Source organism: Pezoporus flaviventris, unplaced genomic scaffold (assembly GCF_033815535.1).
Source record: "Pezoporus flaviventris isolate CSIRO_AGI_PZ_B2104156 unplaced genomic scaffold, CSIRO_AGI_Pfla_v1 ptg000002l, whole genome shotgun sequence".
Lineage (NCBI taxonomy): Eukaryota > Metazoa > Chordata > Aves > Psittaciformes > Psittacidae > Pezoporus > Pezoporus flaviventris.
In genome coordinates this window covers 83,800,523-83,821,373 of record NW_026892550.1, presented here as the reverse complement: position 1 = coordinate 83,821,373, position 20,851 = coordinate 83,800,523, and the positions used below count along the sequence as shown (strand labels likewise).

At 47.3% G+C, this 20,851-nt stretch overlaps 1 protein-coding gene across 5 annotated transcripts in view; it reads left to right on the top strand.

Annotated features, from left to right (window-relative positions):
* Positions 1-19,793, top strand: part of IQSEC3 (IQ motif and Sec7 domain ArfGEF 3) — a 103,481-nt gene extending 83,688 nt beyond the window's left edge. Inside the window, exons 6-15 of one of the 5 annotated variants that reach the window (XR_009741775.1) lie at positions 1,810-1,932; positions 2,584-2,750; positions 4,779-4,918; positions 5,761-5,886; positions 6,996-7,095; positions 9,095-9,256; positions 10,020-10,112; positions 10,768-10,811; positions 13,019-14,235; positions 17,477-19,793. Coding sequence is in view for 4 of the 5 variants with exons in the window: in XM_061444799.1 (XP_061300783.1) it covers positions 1,810-1,932; positions 2,584-2,750; positions 4,779-4,918; positions 5,761-5,886; positions 6,996-7,095; positions 9,095-9,256; positions 10,020-10,112; positions 10,768-10,811; positions 13,019-13,456 (1,393 nt within the window). In the remaining variant the exon portion in view is untranslated. Of the gene's footprint in view, positions 1-1,809; positions 1,933-2,583; positions 2,751-4,778; positions 4,919-5,760; positions 5,887-6,995; positions 7,096-9,094; positions 9,257-10,019; positions 10,113-10,767; positions 10,812-10,894; positions 10,975-13,018; positions 14,261-17,476 lie in introns of those variants that run through there. The other 4 variants (XM_061444800.1, XM_061444801.1, XM_061444799.1 and 1 more) reach the window with 4 other exon arrangements.
* Positions 19,794-20,851: the final 1,058 nt, after the last annotated feature.

The window sequence follows — 20,851 nt, the reverse complement described above, 5'->3', positions numbered from 1 at the left end:
GAGAAAACAAACCAAAGACAATGCAGAGGATGATATAAAGGCAGGGGGAGGGTGGGTGGGAGGAATAGCATTAGCATCCAAGGTATATAGAAGCAGAAAATATGAAGTCCTTGAAATTTTAACACACTTGTAATGTCAAGGTGATGCCATATGATTGAAGATGAGCAAATTAGTAACTTCACATTTAAGGAAGGCTTTAAAAATTGGGATTTTGGCACCTGTTAATTTCTTGGTCTGACAGAATGTCAGCTTTGAGAATTTCTTTATGGGAAAGAATAATGGCAGACAGGAGGGTAAATGGTACATACCAAAGCTAGTGGAGAGTAGATTAATTCAGTGTCTTTGTTAAGACAATAATAACTGGTTTTCTAGACAAGGGACATGCAGAAGGTAATTCTAGACTTCACCAAAGCATTTGACATGAGAAATTGTTAGTTGAGAGTGGAATGGCTAGAAATTAGCAGAGGAATCATAAACAGGGGAGAGAATTGCCTGATGCAGACATTAGTGCCTACATACTCTGCTGCAATGGGAAGCTGAGCCTAAGGGAGGCTATGAGCAGAGTTTTCTGAGTCTAGGCTTTTGATTAATGATTGCAGTATGACCTGGACACAAAAGTAGGAATATGTTAACAAAATGTGCTGAAGCCACATGGGGAAGGTGCTGTCATTGCAAATGACTGAAATTTCAGGCGGTTACAATAAGAACTAGATTATTTGACTAATACAGAGAGCAAGAACTGTATTGGTAGGTTTTGGAGACTAATGGTAGGACTTCTATAAGCTGAGAATGCTTAGGTGGGAAACAAGAGAGGTGGCATCCCTTCTTTGGGTATCTAAATTGGCTGTGAATTACCAGTGTGCAATGCATCACCATGAAAGGAAAGGTGATGATACCAGATGTATGAGGTGAAGGATCTCTAGCAGATAACAGGGAAGCATGGCACTGAAGTATGGTGGAAATTAAAAAGATTGTGTGGAATGGGTAGAAACGTGTAAATGAACAGTGGTTTATACAGAATTAATTGGTAGGGGACTCCTAGTGTTTGACTACACGGGCAGAGTTTTATCCAGCCTTGATATTTCAAGCCATCAGATGCTGCAATGTTATTTCTGTACAACAGCTTCCATTACCTTTTTTCTCTGAGCTGGCTTTGGTCTTTAAAGATATAATGAATGTTGCTGCTGCAGTGGTTGAGTGGGAGTGAAGATGCTATGAAGGTATGGGCTACAAATTGGGATGTATACTGGACAGAATGGAAGATGAGGACAAGTGCAGGAACAGCTCAGTGAGTAGAGATAAGAGAAGGATGGGGAAGCAAGTAGCGAACAAGTGCATGTGCTGAGTGGAAGGGAGGAATGGACAATGTGTGAAGGATTACCAGATGATAGGAAAGGCAAAAATAGATGATCTAAATCTATGTTGATATTGGTATCGATATAGATGTCTAAATATCTGTATCTATACGGATAATTATCAATATGTACATATATATACTTTGTATATATAAATATATATCTTGTGCATGGTATGATATATGTATATATCATGGTATATACACACATACATGCATATATATATCTCTATATATATTTAGATACAAGAATTGCTTGCTTGCTGTAGAATGCAGGAATCACTTGTCTGAAATTACTACCCATTATAAGTGTGACCTGGGCAGTGTAGTGGTGGCTCAGGGCCTTTCCCATGGTATTTCCCTTGGGAACTGAGCCTTGGTAGTGCAGTGAGCAAACCTGCCTTGCATCCTCTGCAGGAGGAGGTGCTGACGAAGGCTGTGTTCCTCTCCCACAGCTGCGTGGTGGACGAGATGGACTTCTCAGGCATGGAGCTGGATGAAGCCCTGCGGAAATTCCAGGCACATATCCGTGTTCAGGGGGAGGCGCAGAAGGTGGAGCGGCTCATTGAGGCTTTCAGGTAAGAATCAAGGGAATGAACCCTGCAGCCCCACTGCTGCAACCAGGTGAAAACAGAGAACACACCCAAGGCAGAAAGCATGCAGCAGCCATGGAATGAATGGCCAGGAACCTGCCTTCCAAAGAAGGTGATCGCAGAGGAGCTTCTGAAGCAGGGAGTCTCTGTGCCAGTGCTGCAGCAGAGCCATGTCCTTGTCAGATGTTCCATGGTATAAAGGGCTCAAAGGGCTGAAGTGAGGCCAGTCCCGACATGTCTGCCAGCAAGAGACTCCCTGTTCATTGGCAACTCACAGGAAGAGCAGTACTGGGGGTTGCAGAGATGCTACACTGCTCCCTAGGCACATCCAAAGGAGTGCTTTGCCCTTAGCAAGGCAGGCTGGAGTAGACAGCTCCTATATTACCCTAACATAGTGATACCAGTCCTCTCTAGTCTCACTTGCTTTTTTGGTTCCTGAGAACAAGAAGGCTGAAGTTTCAGCGGTCTACTTCAGCCGTGGTGGATAAATTTGCCTTGAGAGAGAAGTTAGTTCCTTCTCATTTGTGTGAGAGGTGGAGTGAAAGCAGCTTGATCCACTTGCGATGAAGCTGTTGCCCCCCTGGAGCAGAGGGCTTCCATGTTCCATGTTAAGTGTGTGCATCCCTCCTGCTGCAGCCAGAGGTACTGCATGTGTAACCCAGATGTGGTCCAGCAGTTTCACAACCCGGACACCATCTTCATATTGGCCTTTGCAATCATCCTCCTCAATACGGACATGTACAGCCCCAACATCAAGCCTGACAGGAAGATGATGCTGGAGGACTTCATTCGCAATCTTAGAGGTGAGAGTCCTACTTTGGGTTTTTTGCTTTCTTGTTGCTGTAAACTCTGCCTACGTGAAGGCAGCAAAACTAAAGTGAAGCTGCCTTTCTCTAGGGCTGCTGCTGCTCCTTGTGAGCCAGACATGGAGGGCCCTTTGAGGTGTCTTGTGGAATGCTGGGCAAGAGGAAAATGTAAGCTTTGTTTTCTGCAGAAAGCTGTCCAGTCTTATCAGAAACCAACCATTTTCCTTGAGAGATGGGTTTCATCTTTTAATAGATCTCAATGCTTGGAAGCAGTCCATTGCATTACATTTTCCTATTGTTCAGATCCATCCTTCTTAGACCCTGCTGGATTGTGCTAAACAAGCCATTCGTCTCCTTGCAGCTTTGAATACATAAACACATTTTCCTTCTATTCAGGCTAAATCTTCCCCTTCTTAATTGCTTGCAATTACTTATAGTAACTGTAGGCATGACAGAGTTCAAGCATACATTACCTCTTTGCAGTTTCTGATACATCAGTTCCCCAAATCAATTTTCTTCTGGTTTTCAAGGTCAGTCCTTTCCATCCTGGTAATAGGTTTCTAAAAGCACTTTTTCAGATGTGGTCACAGCATACTCATATATAGAGCCACTGCCTCCTCCTCATTTTCAGAGCTGCTAATGCAGCTTAGTATTGTTTGGCCTTTTTTACATCATGTCTAGACAAACTGTTGTTTGATTCCCCAGCCATGTTCACTCCTAGGTCAGTCATCTTCCAAGTGTCTCTTCCTGCACATCTGCAGCTCCCTCAAGTTTTCCTAGTATAAATTGCTGTCTAGATTTTGAACTTCTGTGGGTTCTTTGTCCTGACTGCTGTTCAGAAGGTGTTGCTTCAGCCTCCCACACCTTCCCCAATTTGTCATCCGCTCTATATGAGTATAATGAGGCCCCTTTTCAAGTTATTTCCTGAAATACTGAATAGGGCTGATACCTGACATCATCCCCTCCCCTTTGTTATTACAGCTGATAGCACTAACTGAAAAGGGGTATTTTACATTAACTTACACTTAGAGTTGCTTGAAAATCTGCCAGTTCACATCACAATAAATTCAGCCAACATGCACCACAACTCACTAGAGAGAGTGAATGTTACTCCATTGCAGACAAAGGGAGACAGATCATTCCAGACTCACCTGCAGGTCAATACCAGGTCAGTAGCTTCACCAGCCTGTGTTTGGAAACAGACAGAATATTCAGGTTACATTTGCAAGGACATGGATGAGGGAGCCAGGAGATGATAATGCCTCTCCGTTCCTCAGCAATTCCTCACCTGTATCACTCAGGGTAGTACACCTCAAACCAGAGAGCTGGAGGGAAAGCAGAGAAAATAGATACAAAATGAGTGGAGGAATGGAGTTCAGAGGAAAACCTGGCAGTTCAATTTGTGGCGTTTGGCTCAGGGAAAGGTGAAAGAAAACTTTTCTGCCAGGCTCTGAAAACATCAGACAGCAAAATCTAGAGAACTGTCTAAGGAGATATAAAAGAGGAAAGGACGAGGCCAAGAGAGAGATACCACAGACAGCGTAACTGAAAAGTATATTACTCCTAGGAGAGATCACAGAAGGACAGTGGAGGCCACCAAGCAAACAGCAGAGCTGATGCTTGCATTGGCAGGAGGAGCAGCTGAATCCCATCATAGATCTCCTCCACATCTAGCACTTCTGATGATACGAAATCAATGCAGAGGTTGCTGCTAAGTGGCCCAAGATATATGAATGTGAAATTGTGGCTATAAAACCTTAGGGAACGCATGGAAAGGAGCCACCATGCAGAGCAGAGGAATAATGAAATCTTCTGCATTGGCCTTAGAGATGTCAGTCTTTCTTGCTGGTGCATTAGGTGTGTTAGAACAAGAAAGAAGACAGCCTAAAGTGAGGTATTCCTCTTTCCCTTCAGCCTTCACAGCACTACACAGTGCAGAGGCAGTAGCTGCCTGTCAGGGACCACCAGTTCTTCCCTTCCCTTTTCTCCCTGCCTAGCCTGCACAACAGTTTCTGTGTTCGGCAGGGGTGGACGATGGTGCTGACATTCCACGGGAGCTGGTCGTGGGGATCTATGAGAGGATCCAGCAGAAAGAGCTAAAATCCAATGAGGACCATGTGACTTATGTCACCAAAGTGGAGAAGTCCATAGTTGGAATGAAAACGGTGAGTCACCTACAGCCTTCCTGGTACCCACTCACCCCTCTGACCCTTCCTCCCTCCCTGCCCTCTTTTCTGCCTTTTTCCTCTATGCCTCTACTCTTCTTCTGTAATGCTTTCCGTGCTTGTCTTGATGGATTCACTCCTTTTTCTCCAAACACTTTCTTCCTCTCTGTCTCATTCTTTCCTAATTTTGGGGGATCTTCTCAGCCACAGTTTATAGTATCTGGTGCAGTAATTGTTTGCCCAAGAATCACACAGGTCCTGCCTGCCAATGCGCGTCCTGCCTGCCAATGCTCCAGTGACAGCTCTGCAGTGTTTCAAACTTTCAGACCTTGTGAGGGTGTAGGAAGAGGAAGGCAAAGTGATAGAAAACAATTTCACCCATCTGTCTCTAAAGAGTTCCCTAAGGATGCTGGAGTTAAGAGACCCTCAAATGCAGAAACAGCTTCTTTAACAGCAACTGAGGTGTAATGCAAAAACATATATAACTGTTCACCCAAAAGGAGCAGAATAATTTCTCAAAGCCCATGAAACCTTCAGATGTCCAGTGGATTGAGAGGTTGAGTAGTCACCTACTGATTGGAAGCCTCAAGTGTAGAAAGATAGGATGTGTGAGCAAGAGGGATTGCCTATAGCCTGTCCCACTCCGCAGATTTATCCAGATCACAAAGGTGTAGCTCTCTGCTACTGCACCAGCAGGAAAAGTGATGGTGAGGAGTGGTGGTGAGGGTGTGCAGAATTGTTTTGTGCTGCTGTCACTGGGCAGGGTTGCACCAGCTGAAGGTGGGGGAGACCCACGGTGGCACCTCCCTCAGCCTCTGCATTCTCCTGTGGGTCTTATGCAGGTGCTGTCTGTGCCCCATCGACGCCTGGTCTGCTGCAGCCGCTTATACGAAGTGACTGATGTGAACAAAGTGCAGAAGCAGGCAGCTCACCAGAGGGAAGTTTTTCTCTTCAATGACCTGCTGGTGGTGAGTGGTGTTTAGGCACTGCAGTGATAAAACTTCCCCCTGTTTCTATAAAGAAACCTAAAAGCAGGCCACAACATCCATTTTCCCCCTGTCCTAAGGACAGACCATCTCCTGGTCTGTCGATACTGTAAGACACAGCTCTGGATCCTTCACTGTTAAAAGCCTACTAAATCTAAACCTCTTCTAACCCTTTAAAAACAAACTGTCACATCCCACAGCCATCCCAGCAATGTCACTGCTCTCTCTCATGCCTTTGCCAGCAGGAAGATTCAGGAAGATTCATTTCATTTCTTTCTCTGTTTGTACCATAGTAGACAGAGCCCTCCCATGTGCTTTAAAACTTCCCTGCCAGACACTTTAAGACCACTGCCTTCTAACATTGCAAAGGCTGTAGGAACTAGATATCACTTACTGGAGCCCCAAATGTGTACAGTACTTTTAAAACTTGCAGCTGAGTTCAGACAGATAAAAGGGAGGGCAGAGTTACACTGAGACTGAGAGGAGGCCAAACAAGATGGGAGTTCTGCTGAATTTAATGGCAAAATGAAACTGTAGATGTGGCAAATGTAAGGCTAACCCCAAGACCTTTTGTAGGGGGAGAGGACAAGAGAACTTCCCCACCAATTCCCTTGCATTGGTTTGTACAGTTGTGAAGCTGGGGAGAGGGTCTGCTCCTTGCTATCTGATAAATCAGGTCTGTAAGAGCTAGTGCTGAGGGAATGAGGGCAGCACAGCATTCACATATGCTCTTGTTCCCAGCTCTAAGGTATTTCTGACAGGCTTCCTTTCGCCTTTTGATCTGGCAATCTCTGTGAAGAGAATTACCCTTGCAAAGTCAGAAATGTGGGCATCAGAAAGCCAGCCCCTCTGGGAGACCGGGAGCTGCGTGGGCCCCAGGGCTATCTATGCATGCTGAATTTCAGAAGTGTTATTACAAGTGCAGTATGCCAGGCAGCTTTCTGGGCAACGAGCCTGTCACTCACCCAGTGTTACTCCTATGCAGAATTAACAGAGCTTGCAGAAAGCTTTCTTACTTTGAGCAGGTTGCATTGTTCTTGCCTCACTCTTCACCAGTACCCTGCCCAGTGATGCATCTCTCCCTCCAACAGATCCTCAAGCTGTGCCCCAAGAAGAAAAGCTCCTCAACGTACACATTTTGCAAGTCGGTTGGCCTGCTAGGGATGCAGTTCCATCTCTTTGAGAATGAATGTAAGTCCATTGCTCATGGGTTGCCTGGAGGGGTTTGGCAGGGAAAAGGAGTAGGAGAGAGGGGGGCTGTATCAGTCAGTGTGAGTTTGCATCAGAAGAGAGATTCTATCACGGTTTAAAGTGGGGGGGAGAAAACTGAGGCTTGGTGCTGAGGAGACGACTGTGCAGGTACAGTGTGATCAGAAGAGCCTCCTGCTAACTCTCAATAGGTCTGAGCTCCTGCAGAAGGGATGAACTAAAGTTTATTGAAAGACCTGTCTGTCATGGTGGCGGGGAGAGCACTAGTGGGAAGAAATGAAGGAGTCAATCTCTAGATACATCTCGGTGAGCTCTTAGGAGCCAACTGTAGGTGGAGAACCTCACTGACAAAACTGCTGCTTCCAACTTTATCCCCTCTCCCCAAAGTCACAACTCTCACCTCTACGTTTGACATTGATAAAGGTTCAGGTGCTGCTGTTGCCTCCTCGCACTGTGCCATGCTGTGCTGTGCTGAAAGCTTCCCAAGACAGAAGCAGAGTCCTTGGAACAGCACCCACCAAAGCATGGCGAGAGGCCAGCCCTAGTCAGCCTGACCTTGATGGACTGGGAATAGAGCCATGATGTGTCATGATTGAAGCTAGTTGTGTGGTGGAGGAGTTCCAGAAACAGGCAGGCTTCTTGCTGGTGCAGGCAGAGGGGCTGGGGAGTTTGTGAGGAGCTGTAGAACATGCAGCAAGGAAGGAAGACTGTAGCAGCTCTGTGGCTATACCAAGTATTTTACATCTTCCCTCTGCCTTATTGGCAGCATGAGTTGTTCTCTTAGCACCATATCCTCTGCAGCCTGCAGAGTCTCTCACATCCCTGTGTGTACAAGAGTAATTTATAACTGAGCATCCCTGGGCACCACCATAGCAGGGATCAGCTTTCAGGGGTATCATGACTATACTGGGAATGAACTTCTGGCAAAGGCATCCTGCCATGTATCCCCTGCAGGGACAGAAAAGCAGATGTCCCAAAGAGCTTGTCACAGGTCAAAGAGACACAGGGTGGGAAAAGGGTCCTCAGACACAAACCAGGGGAGCTGAGGGCTGGCAGCAAATAGCAGGTTGGTCCTGTGGCTAGTGTAGTAAAGATTGATAAAGGAAGAGCATGTGGAAAGTAGGCAGTGGAGGAGGAGAGAAAGCAGGACAGCAGAAGAAAGAAATTAAATCTGGAGAAAGGTGAGAGGGAAGGAGAAAATGGATTGAAACCACTGGCCATTGAGCGAAAGGTAGAGGAAGTCCAGTCGCAAGTGTAGCAAGTTCTCTGCATGCTCTTGTTCTCCTGCTTCTGTTGGCTGAGTCTCCAGCCACCACCTCCCTGCACCCAACCTGGTTTTTAAAACACAAGGCCTTTTTCTTTGATGTTTCACTCTCCAGGCATATCCTTTCATTTACATTCCTGCGTGCTGGGGACTGCTAAGCAGAGACCTACAAACCCACATCTTTACCGTTCTCTCTGCATAGTACAATGAGTTCCCCACCCATGCTGTGCTAACACCCCTGACATGTTCTCTGATGATGGAAGCAGAGACTAGGGAGAAGTCCTGCCTCTGTGGGTGTTAATGGATGTTCTGGCTTATGACTCCGGGAGCCAACTTCTCCTGCTGCATCTCACACAGGAGAAGTGCTGTTGTCCTCCAATATATACTCTTTACTCCTCCACAGATTTAGAAGGGCTTTACAGTTCTACCTCTGTGCTCAGGTTCCTAGAGCCAGTGTTGCATAAGTGTAACTAAGAGCTGGTTTGGGCAGTTCTGTGGTGCTGGTGGCACTTGCCTTACTGCTGCAAGCTGGCTATTCTGTTCCCTTGGAAGGCTGCAATGTTGCAGGCTCTCAGTCTGCAGTGGGACAAACTCTAGGTGTGCCATTCCCTTGGACTCATGTTGGAAACTCTGTCTTGCAGAGGTACCAAAGCAATCAAATACTCCAGCAAGAATGCCTAACACCACTTAATTTTTCTGACACACCTTTTTTTACAGATTACCCCCATGGCATCACACTGGTGACTCCAGTTTCAGGCTCAGAGAAGAAACAGGTACTACACTTCTGTGCTCTGGGTGCTGAGGAAATGCAGAAGTTTGTGGAAGACCTCAAAGAGTCGATAGCAGAAGTGACAGAGCTGGAGCAGATACGAATTGAATGTAAGGGCCTCTAACACAATTCACACTCCAATGCCATCACACTGCATGTGTCTACAAGGGAGAAAGGGTAAAGGAAATGCGTTCTTCAGGAACACGGGGAAAGAGGATGAGTAGCACAAGTCTGCACAGGACTTGTGTTCATCGATAATGTGAAACAGCAGTCAGGCTCTGTGACCACCCACCAGCAGGAGAAATGGAACAACTACTTACGATGCTTATGAAACAGGGTGAATGATGCAGTGGCTTGGAATAGTGAATCTTTCAGACCCAGAAGACTCTTCTCCATTCCATACTCCTTTAACTATGCAAATATGGACACTAGGTAGCTGAAAAGTATGAGACAGGTCTGGTAGCCTTAGCAGAGTTGTCCTTCAGTCCAGGAATGTCTAGGGGACATGCAGTCTGTACTGTGTCTCTCTGTGGTCTGTCCTACACAGATCAGATATTCATGTAGCCTTCAATGGCCTTTCCATGAATAAACTGGTGAGTCAAAGTAGCTCAGCATCAGTGGTCTCATCTGTGCAACCTATTCATTATAAATGCAGGTCATACATAGAGGGCTGTGTGGAGATATGTAAGTTCCTCCACATCAAGTCCTCTCCAGTTTCTGTTTTTTTTTTCTTGGCTGTTCCTCTCTCCTTCCCTTCTTGACACTCTCTTGTAATATTCTTGCATTAATTCTCCTTACTGACTTCCCATATTGCTCCTTCAATATGCTGGTGTCCTCTCCATTCTTGTAAGCTTTTGTATATCTGTCTTGCAGGGGAGCTGGAGAAACAGCAAGGGGCAAAGACTCTCTCATTAAGGACCAATGGAGCCCAGATGGAATTGCAGTCTAAGCAAGGCTCACCAACAGGTAAGAGGACACCCAGCTTCTCATGGTTAAGCAGTGGTGCCTTTGCAAATGTGTTTTCATTGATTCCTGTGAGAATAACTGCAAAAAGAAATTTCAGCTTTGTATCCTTTAGCCTTGGGCAAATAGTGGAAATACGAGAAATAGTGGAAATATGTGCATTCTTCAAATACCCTAGAAAAGCCATTAAAGCCTCATTACCCAGTCTGTAGCTGTAACATCTAGCAAAGAGGCTTTACTGGTGGAGCATAGGTAACTGCTGAAGAACCTGAGATGCTTTTTGTTCCCTGAACTGATGCAACACAGTAACTGCATTATTGACTTCCTCCAGCCTCTATACCAACACTTTGGACCAGCCTCTTTCTATCACAAGCTTTGTGTCCATTCGTGCCCTGGCTTTTATGCCAGCAAAAAGCAAGTGCAGAGGTGAGTGGCTACCAACTCACTGTAATGGCACTGAGATCAGGACCTAAGGAGAGAATCCGGAAGGGGCCTCCTCTGACCCCACTAAGCAGCTATGAGGTTGCAAGAGGGTCTGGATTTGTTTATGCAGTCAAGAGCCTTGTTTTGGCCATGCACCTCTACTTTTAGCTTTCCAGTGCACAGTATGAGGGCCAGTAGAGACCTCATGAGTGAGATTTGTTGTTTTCTTTCAAAGGCAAGAAGGATTTGGGAGAGAAGGTCTCGGACAGCACAGTGGAGGTAAGTAGAGTGCAGAGCAGCTGAGGTAAGTAATTCTCTCTCACTTCAGCTCTTCTCACATTCTCTGTTGTTTCTTTTCTCAGGTTTTAATCAATGCCTCCCCAGCCAGACTGACAATTTTACCAATTTCCAGAGATACAATTAAAAGTTACTGCTAGGACGGGTAATACAACTTTCAAATCCAAACTAAACTTCAAAGCATTTTCAATCCGTTTTTATAACTGTAACATCCCTCATGGACCAAGCTCCCAAACGCTGTAGACTAACCTACCCCACTGCTTTTGGGGAGACTGAGAACCCCACTAAAGACTTTCCTGACATGCTAACTCCATGCAGCATCACATGCAAATTCCCTGCAGCCCAGCTTTCCTGCACAATCTCTGCAGCTCTCTCTCTCCATCCCCCCTTGTAGGGGATTAAGCATGGCCTTTGTATACCAGAGACTTTCCCTAGAGCTTCAGCTTCCTAGGCAGGGAGCTTGGCTGTCCAGTGTACTTCTACCTTCACAGGGATGTCTAGCATCCAGTGGGTTGCCTGTTTCTTCACAGACACCCATACTTCCATTGGCTGTGAGGAAACAGGAAAATGTGATCTTCACAGCTGAAAATCTTGTCTATTGCTTCCTACTCTCTCCCTGTCTGGAATATTACCGTTGTCCTGAATTTGCCCTTTTCCAGGGTAGTTCTTTTCTCTCTTGTTCTAGTATATTCACTTGAAGATTTCAGCTTCTCTGTGGGGAGTGGGTGCTGCTTCTTTTCCCTGAAGAGCACCCCACTTCCTTGCAGACACCCCCTTCCTGGGGAAGGTGCCTCTACCAGCCAATTTCCTATTCCTGTTGGGAGGAGCGTTTCCTTGTGGAGAATGGCTTCCATGTATCCTAATGTCAGTAGCGCATTGTGGCCCAGCAACCAGTTTTTCCTATGGGACAGTCCACTGCCTGTATAAATATCAACACAATATTATGTCCTGCTGTACAGTGACTCTGAGCAACCTCCATGCTTTTTCCAGCATGGTGGGAAGCTTGGCCACTCCACAGCTTCTCCTTCCCCGTTGTTGGCATGGCTGCCCAACGTGCCAGACCACCAGGGCACCCCCACTGTCTCATCTGCCTGTCTGCTGTACCCCTGCCTAACTGGAAGTGCCATGCAAACCTGCAGGTACTAGTTTCCTACCAGGGTTTGTCACTTGGCTGACATTCTGTTTTGAGCCAGCAACTTTGCTCTGACTCGGGGTTTCCATCAGCCCATACCCTTGCCAGGAGGAACTACAACTTCATCCACCATTTGGGAAGCACCATTTTCCTTCTGTGCTTCCCCCTCTAGGGACCTCCAGTCCAGTCCAGCTCCTCCTTTTCAAACTGGGCTCAGTGAGCTCCCTCATGTGACTCCATTATCAACCTGTGAGGACCCTGATGACCTCCTGCTCCCCTTCCCCCTTCCAGCTGCCCAAGCAATACTCTGCCAGCAGAGGAGCATTTCCATTTCTTTGAGATTATCTAATCTGCTGCCATTTCATCATGAATTTCTTTTATCATTGTATGAGCTAGACGGGCATTTTTTCCTTTCCTTTTTCCTTTTATTTTTTTTGAAAATCATTTCCTTTCACTGACAAACCATCAAATGGTTCGGAGGGAGCTGCCGTTTGCTAGAGAATGTCAGGTTTCTGCTTTTTCCTTTGTAAACAGATTAGCCAGTCAGGTGGTGTACCTTCCGACTGAGAAAGGCAGGGAGCTGGGAAAGGCTTGAGGCTCTCTGTCTGCCCCTATCTCAGATTCAGCTACTGTCATATTGCTGAAACGCACAACCTTTATTATCTGAAGCCTCGCTGTCTGGTTCCCCTCTCCTTTTTGCTGGTGGGGACAAGGGCATGACCTCCAAGGTCTGTTCATTACCATGAGAATTCATGGACCTAGAGTTGATTTGCGTTCCCTGTACTGTTTGGACAATCAAAATTGCACTGGTTTTGGGAACGCCGGCCCTGATGCCTTTGACACGATGGAAAGGACAGGGGCGCTTAGGCCTAGATGGGGATGATGGGGCTACTGGGGAGTTCTGCGCAGCCGGGGGTTGTGTCTGTTCTGGTTTGGTTTTGGAGGGAGGGTTTAATGCACGTGAGGCCAACTGGTGGTGGGGGCTCAGGGCAGCCAGTAGCAGCAGATGGGAAAAGTCTTGTAACATTTAATGCTTCTTTGGCTGTTTCTAAACTAGGTGTCAATTCACAACAGGCTTCAAACGTACCAGCACAACTCCGCCCTGGGGCCCGAGAGTGGAATGCAGCCCAGCACGCATCTTAACATGCCACAGGAGCGGCTGGAGACAGCACTGGTGCCCTCGCACCCCGCCTCGGCGGGGACGCTTGTACAGTGCCAGCAGATTGTCAAAGTCATTGTCCTGGACAAGCCGTGCCTCGCTCGGATGGAGCCGGCCCTCAACCAGACTCTGACACGCTACGTCACCTCTGATTCCTGCACCTCCACCCCCTGGCGCAGTGTGGGCAGTGGGCTCCCGGGGACCCCCATGAAGCTGGTCCATCAGCCTCCCCTCCCACCTCCACCACCTCCCTACAACCACCCTCACCAGTATTGCCCCCCAGGCTCCCTGCTTCAGAGGCGCAGGTACTCCAGTGGCTCACGCAGCCTCGTGTAGCCACACCACCAGCACCAGAACAGCACAGACTTCCCTGCTTCCCTTCCCCACTGCCCCCTGGGGACCCTTTCTGCCTACAGAGATCTAGTTTGTGATTTATTTTTTAGTAAAAGAAGAAGAAAAGAAGAAAAAAAAAGTCAAAAAAACAGCCGACTGACCTAACTCTTGCCCTGCCTCCCCTCAAGGTGATGCTAATTGTGAGGAGCCATCTGTAGAAACTGCCAACCTACATGCTCACACATCCTCACACCCTGCCAGCCCCGCTGGCCTCCTGTGCTCGTGCCATTCCCTTGTAGCACTTTGCTGCCCTGTTCCTGAGAGGCTTGATAACCTGCTGCCTTCTAAGCACTGTGTCTTCCGTTTGCTACTCCTCGACCTCCCCCCGCCTTGCATTAACCCGGCCGTAGGTTTGTACCCACCCCAAAACTTTGCCAGCCTGGGAGAGAAATGGACCCACCTGTGCCAAGGACCAGCCTTGGGGCACTCCTGGGGATGGAGTCCCCCCTGCCACCACTGCTGCCACCTGCTAAGCTGGAGCTGAGAACTTGTACCACTTGCTACGCTTTCTTCTCATCGCTCTTCAAATACTCGATCCTCGCAGCAGCCGGTTCCAAGCAAAGGAGTGCACGAGTGGAAGAAAGCTCAAGAGGAGGAGAGACTGTCCTGAGCTGCAGTGCGACACGAAGATGGCCTCACTCTGAACACCAAAACTCTTTCTGTTGTTATATTGGAGCATTGTACCAGAGACCTCTGCTGAGACCTAGCAGACCTCATCACATGTAAATACACCTGTATGGTAGCGTATGTATGGCGCATGCTTACTAAAGGAAACACCAAGCAGTTCTGAGGGAGCAGAAGGGATGAAGTCTAGGGATCTTTCCTGGGATGGTTGAGTACTTTTCCAAAAAGATGGCACCAAGAGGTGCCCTCCCACCTCAACACACACACACACACACACACACACACACACACACATACAAAGATTGTCTCTCTAGCATGAAACAGAGCCACTTCTGCTTTCCTCCTTCTGGCTGGTTTTGTGTTTCCTGCCCACCTGCTTTTTTCTATTCTGAAAGCAAAGCCAAGTGTTTTGTTCACTTTCTGGGGTAGATGTTCCCTCCTGTGTTAGAGGAAAGGGGCTTTTTGGAGACCACTCATGTGAGATCCCGTCTATGCTCTTTCCCCCATCAGCCCTTCCTATAGGAAAGCTGCCCTGATACCAAACTCCAGGGCCTTTTCTCTTCTCTCCCTCCCTATCCTTCCCTCTCCCAGCTTCAAAGTAAGGGAATGGGTAGATCCTGAGATAGAGATGACAGCTCTGCTTTACTGGGGACATTGATGTGAAGGAAGAAGGCATTAAAAATGGGCTGTGGATGTATTTTTAGGAAGCAGTAGGGAGGGGAAGTTATTAATTATCTTAAAGGCTTTGGTCTTACTCATTCACTCGATTTCCCTTTGAGGCTTAGGAAGATCAACTTTAGGATTTTAAAATAGGACAGAATGCCTTTTAGGGCCTTTATTTTTATGTCATTTTAAGAGGGAAAGAAAGAAATGTTCTTCCTTCCTGTGCCAGGCTGAGATGTGAGCACTGAGTGCTGATGACAGCCGTTGGGTGAGGAGTGGCAGGAGTTTTTGGCAATGGTGGGGATGTGCAGAATGTCAGGAAAGGGGAGCAGTGAAGACAGATGCAGGAGACTCTTTTTTACCTTGCAGGGTAAAATTCGCAAAGCGATTTCCATAGGGATTGCACCAGTATGCTCACCTCTGGTGCTATTGCCGGTGACAAAACCCTCAGTGCTTCAGGGACTGGCTCCCCTCAGTGCCCTTTGGATGTCTTCTGGCCCTGCTGAAATGTTAGATGAAAGAGTTCATATATTTAACCTGGACATAAGCCCAGCTGGGGTTAGGGAAGTGGACAGGGGCTGGGGTGAAGGGTTCCCTGTGCTTGGCCAGCTCTCCAGGGCAGGAGCCTGCTCTCTTCCAGGTCCCCTTATTTCTGGGCCTGACCCAGGTGTGCCAGCAGGTCTAAGTTGTTTTCTTAGCTGTGTGGAGCAGGGCACTAGGCTACTGCTTTTATAAGCAATAGCAAATGAACTGAAAAGGAACAGGCACAGGGAGCACTGCAGAAGCATAAGACAGACAAAAATGTAAGAAAAGCCTGAACAAAAGTCCAGTCTCCTTCCAGACCAGAGCAGCTTTCTTCCATCCAGCCCCTCAGGGCAGTGAGGATGCTCCACATCCCACATCCCGGCCCAGGGCGAGGTCCTCATCCCAGCCAGGGCTCAGCCCCTCACTCCAGCCAGATGTGAGGCACAGCTGGCGTGATCTGCTGCTGGCTCCCTCCAGGGTGACACACCATCTCATCACGCAGCCCAGATCTCGTCTGACCTGCCCAAAGCTTCCTGGGCAGTCATACGTGTGGCATCTGCTGTTGTCCAGTCAATGTAGCGTATAGCTGCCATTTTATTTTGCTCACTGCTGCAGTGGAAGGGGTGGTATGCAGGAGGAGATTTATAATAAGGTAGCATTATGACACTTTCTTTCTATGGCTGACACTGCCCTCCCTTCTCGGTGGTTACTTCACTGCCTGAGAGGAATGGCAGTCCTTGTTTGTTTGTTTTTTCCAAGAGTGCAGCAAGCCACTGAATGTCTGTGTGAGTGTGTTAAAATAAATAAATTAGATTTTACTTGACATTTAACACAAAGTGACAACAACAGAACCTGAAGGTACTTGATGAAATAATTTTTTTAGATAAAATATTTATAACAATGCCTATGAAGTTCCTACAAGAGAGGTTTGCTGCTTTAATAATTGATTGGGAGAGCTGAAAGAATTTAAGGGAGAAATAAGGAAACTTCAATGAGACTCCCTTCTATGTGTTGGGTGAAGGGTGGAAGCGAGTTAAATGAAGTGCCGAGGTACCTGAGGCACAGCAGTCTCTCAGGGCAAGTTGGCTCCATTTCCCTGACCTTGCAAAGGCTAATGCTGGCCTTGAGCTTTGGACAGAGAAGCAAACGTAGATAACACTTGCTGTCTTCTAGCCTGCTGGCTACAACGTCTTCTGTTGGGTTCAGCTAGAGAGACACCAAACTACTCTATTCCAGGTTGTCGTGCAACAGGCTGCTCTAAATTCTACTGTGTAGCTGAGCCCTTCGGACTTCACTTCTAAGTATGGATTTTTTTTCTCCTTTGAAGGTTGGTCTTGAAGGATGACAAGCACTTTAAAGCATGTCTACACCTCATCTGATCTATTGTACTGTCTGCTCCCACAGCCCTCCACCACCCAAGCGAGACACACAGGCTGAATGTAGCTGTAGTATGGTGTATAGGCACCCTTGCACACAGACTGATCCTTGACAGGGTGCGGGGTGCAGGCTAGAAAGAGCATGTCAGTGACAACCTAATGAAGGACAAAATGTGTACCACAGCTCGCCTGGAGGGACCAGTCCAAAGAAAAATCACCAGCCCTTGACAGCAGCGATTCTGCTCATGAGCCTAACACAATCTTTCAGGTGGATGGATCAGGCAGGAAGCTGCTGCAGAGATTAAATCAACCCTAATAACCAGTGTCTTTGCTGTTGGATTCATATCCTTCTATATTAAAAGAGAGGAAGGGGGGAGAGAGAAAAGAGAAGCCCAGTAGAAAGTATTCTGTATTCTGCAGTGAGTGTTGAGTAGTCAGTGGCCAAAGAAGCTGCTGCTTCTGCAGGAGGGTAAAGAGAGCAAGGTGAGGTCTACAAAGCTGTGTTATGCAGCCCATCAGGCTCTGTCCTGAGACTCTCTTGCTCGTGCTGGTACAGGGCCAGTGAAATTAATCTGTTTGCACCAACAGTAAAGGGAGGGAGAAACTGTGGCAGGAGAATCAGGCTTAGTGCAAACTATTTGGGTTTAACACAGTTTTTCTCCACTGCTGTAACACTTTTAACGCCATAGTCTGGGCCACCATGGTAGCAACACTTGGTGCTTTCTGCAAGACCTTCAAAGCATCCCACTGTTCACCTTTTCTCTCCTCCCTGTAGATGAGAGGTGTGGATATGGTCCACAACCAGAATTTCATCAATACTCGAACTTCTTCGCCAAAGGGTACCAGCAGATTTGGAAATGTTTGAGGGCTGCTGAGCTGCAAGTTTGAATTCTGTTATGTGTTTCTTAGAAGGCTCAACCTGCAACAATCTGCACATGTTTGTGAGGTTTCCAAAACAAATCTGAGCCCTAGATCAAGGAAGCTGCTGCTTGGCAGAGTCTCTGCTTTGAAATGCAAGTTGCTGAGCAAGCTCCCCCATCTCCCACTCCACCAGCTGCCTCACTGTGCTAGTGTAGGCTCCAGGGACTGCCGACAGTGTTTTGTGAGCTAGAGCTGTCCTCGTCCTGCTTGCTTTGGCACAGCTATGCCTGGGACAGCAGCTTTGAAGTCACCCACTCTTCAACCCTAGTCACAACCCCATCTGAATGTGTCTTTTTAACAACTAACAGCAGAAGTGTTACCTGTGTGTAGGCTTTTGAAAGCACCTGTCTGTCTGTACCTGTTTCCTGCTGTAAATATCACCGAGAAAAGGTTCCTTTGGGAAAAGTGGTGTGGTCACACCTAGCAAAGAGTCCAAATGGCTAATATTTTGTAACAAAATTAACAAAAATAGATCAGAGGTATTTTATCTGTTCAATTAATAGAATTTTAGAAATTATATTGAGATATGTCACTTGTGCTCTAATGTCTTCTTTGCCTCAGCTCCCCGTCCCGTGTCCCTGGCCTCCAGTGGCGTGCACAGGCAGACTTTCAGTACTCAAAAGGGGCCTATGAGAAGGATGGGGACAGACTTCATAGCAGGCCCTGCTGCAATAGGAAAAGGGGTGATGGTTTTAAACTAAAAGAGTGGAGATTCAGGCTGGATGAGGAAATTCTTTACAATGAGGGTGATAAAATACTGGCACAGGTTGCCCAGAGAGGTGGTGGGTGCCCCATCACTGGAGACATTCAAGGCCAGGCTGGATGTGGTTCTGAGCAACCTGGTCTAGTTGAAGCTGGCCCTGCTCATTGCAGGGGGTTGGACTAGATGACCTTTGAAGGTCCTTTCCAACCCAAACCATTTTATGATTCTATGACATGACACACCAAGGGTGCACTCCCAAGGAGTGCAAAGCATCGTGGCTCCCTGCTGGCCCCAGGGGCAGCCTGCTGCAGCTGCTGCTGGTATTTCATGGAACACAGCAGAAGCTAGTTCAGTGCTCAGGCTCTCTGAGGATCAGATCCAGAGGAAAACAGAAAGAAATAATCTTGTCCAAGGTACAGCAACTCAAAGTAAAATTCACCCCTGCAGTGAGGCAGAGAGGAAAACAGTGAGGGGGGGGAAGGCAAGGCTGTTCTGCGCTGCAGCAACTTTCTTTCCATCTTGCTGGCACACTGCAGATCCAGCTCCAGACCCTCTGTGTAGCTCTGCACCGCTGGGGAAGGCAGCTTGCACACCCATGCTGCTGCAGCAAGGAGAGCAGCTTCACAAGCCGCGTGTGCCAATGCGTATGCTGGGCGCCAGCTGGCCACAGAGAAACTCATGCACCCAGAGACATCAGCACATACTGCATGTTAACGCACACACCATCTGCCAACATGTAGTTCTATATGGATGATAACGTGTAGGCACCTGTATATTGACACAGCTGAATGTGCTGTACGAAAGTATTGGGCGTATGCAGCCGTGCACTGCATGAACAGGACAGCTGTGCTGGCTGCAGCTACCATCGCAGCACATCTCACAGGATACGTAGGCTCAGGCTGGGTTAACATTTGGATGGGAGGCACGTAAGGAAAATGACATTTCCCATGCAAATCAGATACACATGCATATTTACCCAAAGCATAACCCCAAGGTTAATGAAACTGACCTTTGTGAAGTTCTGCACAGGGATGAGAGAGCTGATCAGAGTTGAACATGTGCACACAAAGCGAGCTCTCCTTTGCAATGGATGGGGGAAGGCAACCTACTTTACAGCTGAGTCGAATAGATGCTGGGTTCAGATTGCACCTGCTAAAAAAACCCTGTCTACAGCTTGCAAATTCTTTGCTGGCTTCGAAGAATCCCTTAGATCCCCAGGCCCACGGTGAAACACTTCGTAGGACAGAAATCCCTCTGAGACACAGACAGGCAATTTCCCAAGGATTCAGAGGTTCCTGTTTATGTTTTTGTGTGCCACGGATTTATAATAAATGAGCCCAATCCCAAACAGTCATTTTCTAAGATGTTTTGAAACAGGATATTATTGGAGACGTTTCTGCCTGATGTTTAGATCACACACCTGGCTGTAAAGATGAAAGCAATAAAACCAGATTGTCTATATGTGAAATACTCCTAACTTGCTCCTATGTGCAGGTATTATTATTAAGCTTAAGGCTGCATGTCCTTTTGGGATGGATACTATGCAGACACGTACAGGTAGTGCTGGTACAAAGATTACAATCCAAAAATCATATCCTACAGCTGTCATATTGCATCTCTACATTGTTACATGAATGCAGTCCACATAATGTGCAATAACATACACATAGTGCATTCAGACTTGATCAACGTATGCCACTGTCTTCCACCGAGCATTTTGAGATGCAGTTTTTCTCTACAGCTTTAAAGATGGACTTTAAATCAAGCGCATCCCACAAGTGCTTTGCTGTCAGTGGGCTCCCCCTTCCACCTCACCTGGGGTACTCTGGAAGGATCATGCTGGTGCCTCGGGGGTGCCTGGGGCACAGCTCATCACAGCTCCCCCATTCCCCACACATCCAGGTTTCCTGTTGTCACCAGCTACCGGGTGCCTTTCTGTAAGGTTGATGCCAGATCTTGAGTCCAGCAACCTGGAATCATGCACGTACTCCTGCCTGACCTAAGAAAGGTGGCTGAAAATCAGGTGCCTCAAGGATGAGGATGGCAGGTGAGTAGAGCTGTGGGATTTAAGCAGATTAGGAGCTCTGTTACACTTGGTCAGTATTGGAGCATCTTTCCTGCAGCTAATGAGTGCAACTGAGGTTAAAAACAAGCTGAGAAGCTATGTTTTCTGCCTTAATCCATACAATCCATGGTCTGGGATTGTTCTGAAGCGTGTAGGATCTTATTTTATGCAATGCCCATGCTCCAGCCTTGGGGTCTGACAGTGTGGTACAGTCATTAATGACTTCTTGAAAACAAGAATCCTGTCATCCTGAGCTTTCCTCCTCATGAAGAGTAGGGTGTCCCAAGTGATATCAAGTCAGTTTACAAAAAAAAACACCAGGGAATGGGAGAGTGAAGGATTTTCCTCTACATGAGAAAGTTGGGGCTGTTCAGCCTGGAGAAGAGAAGGCTGTGTGGAGAGCTCAAGGAGCAGCCTTCCAGTATCTGAAGGGGGCCTACAGGGATGCTGGGGAGGGACTC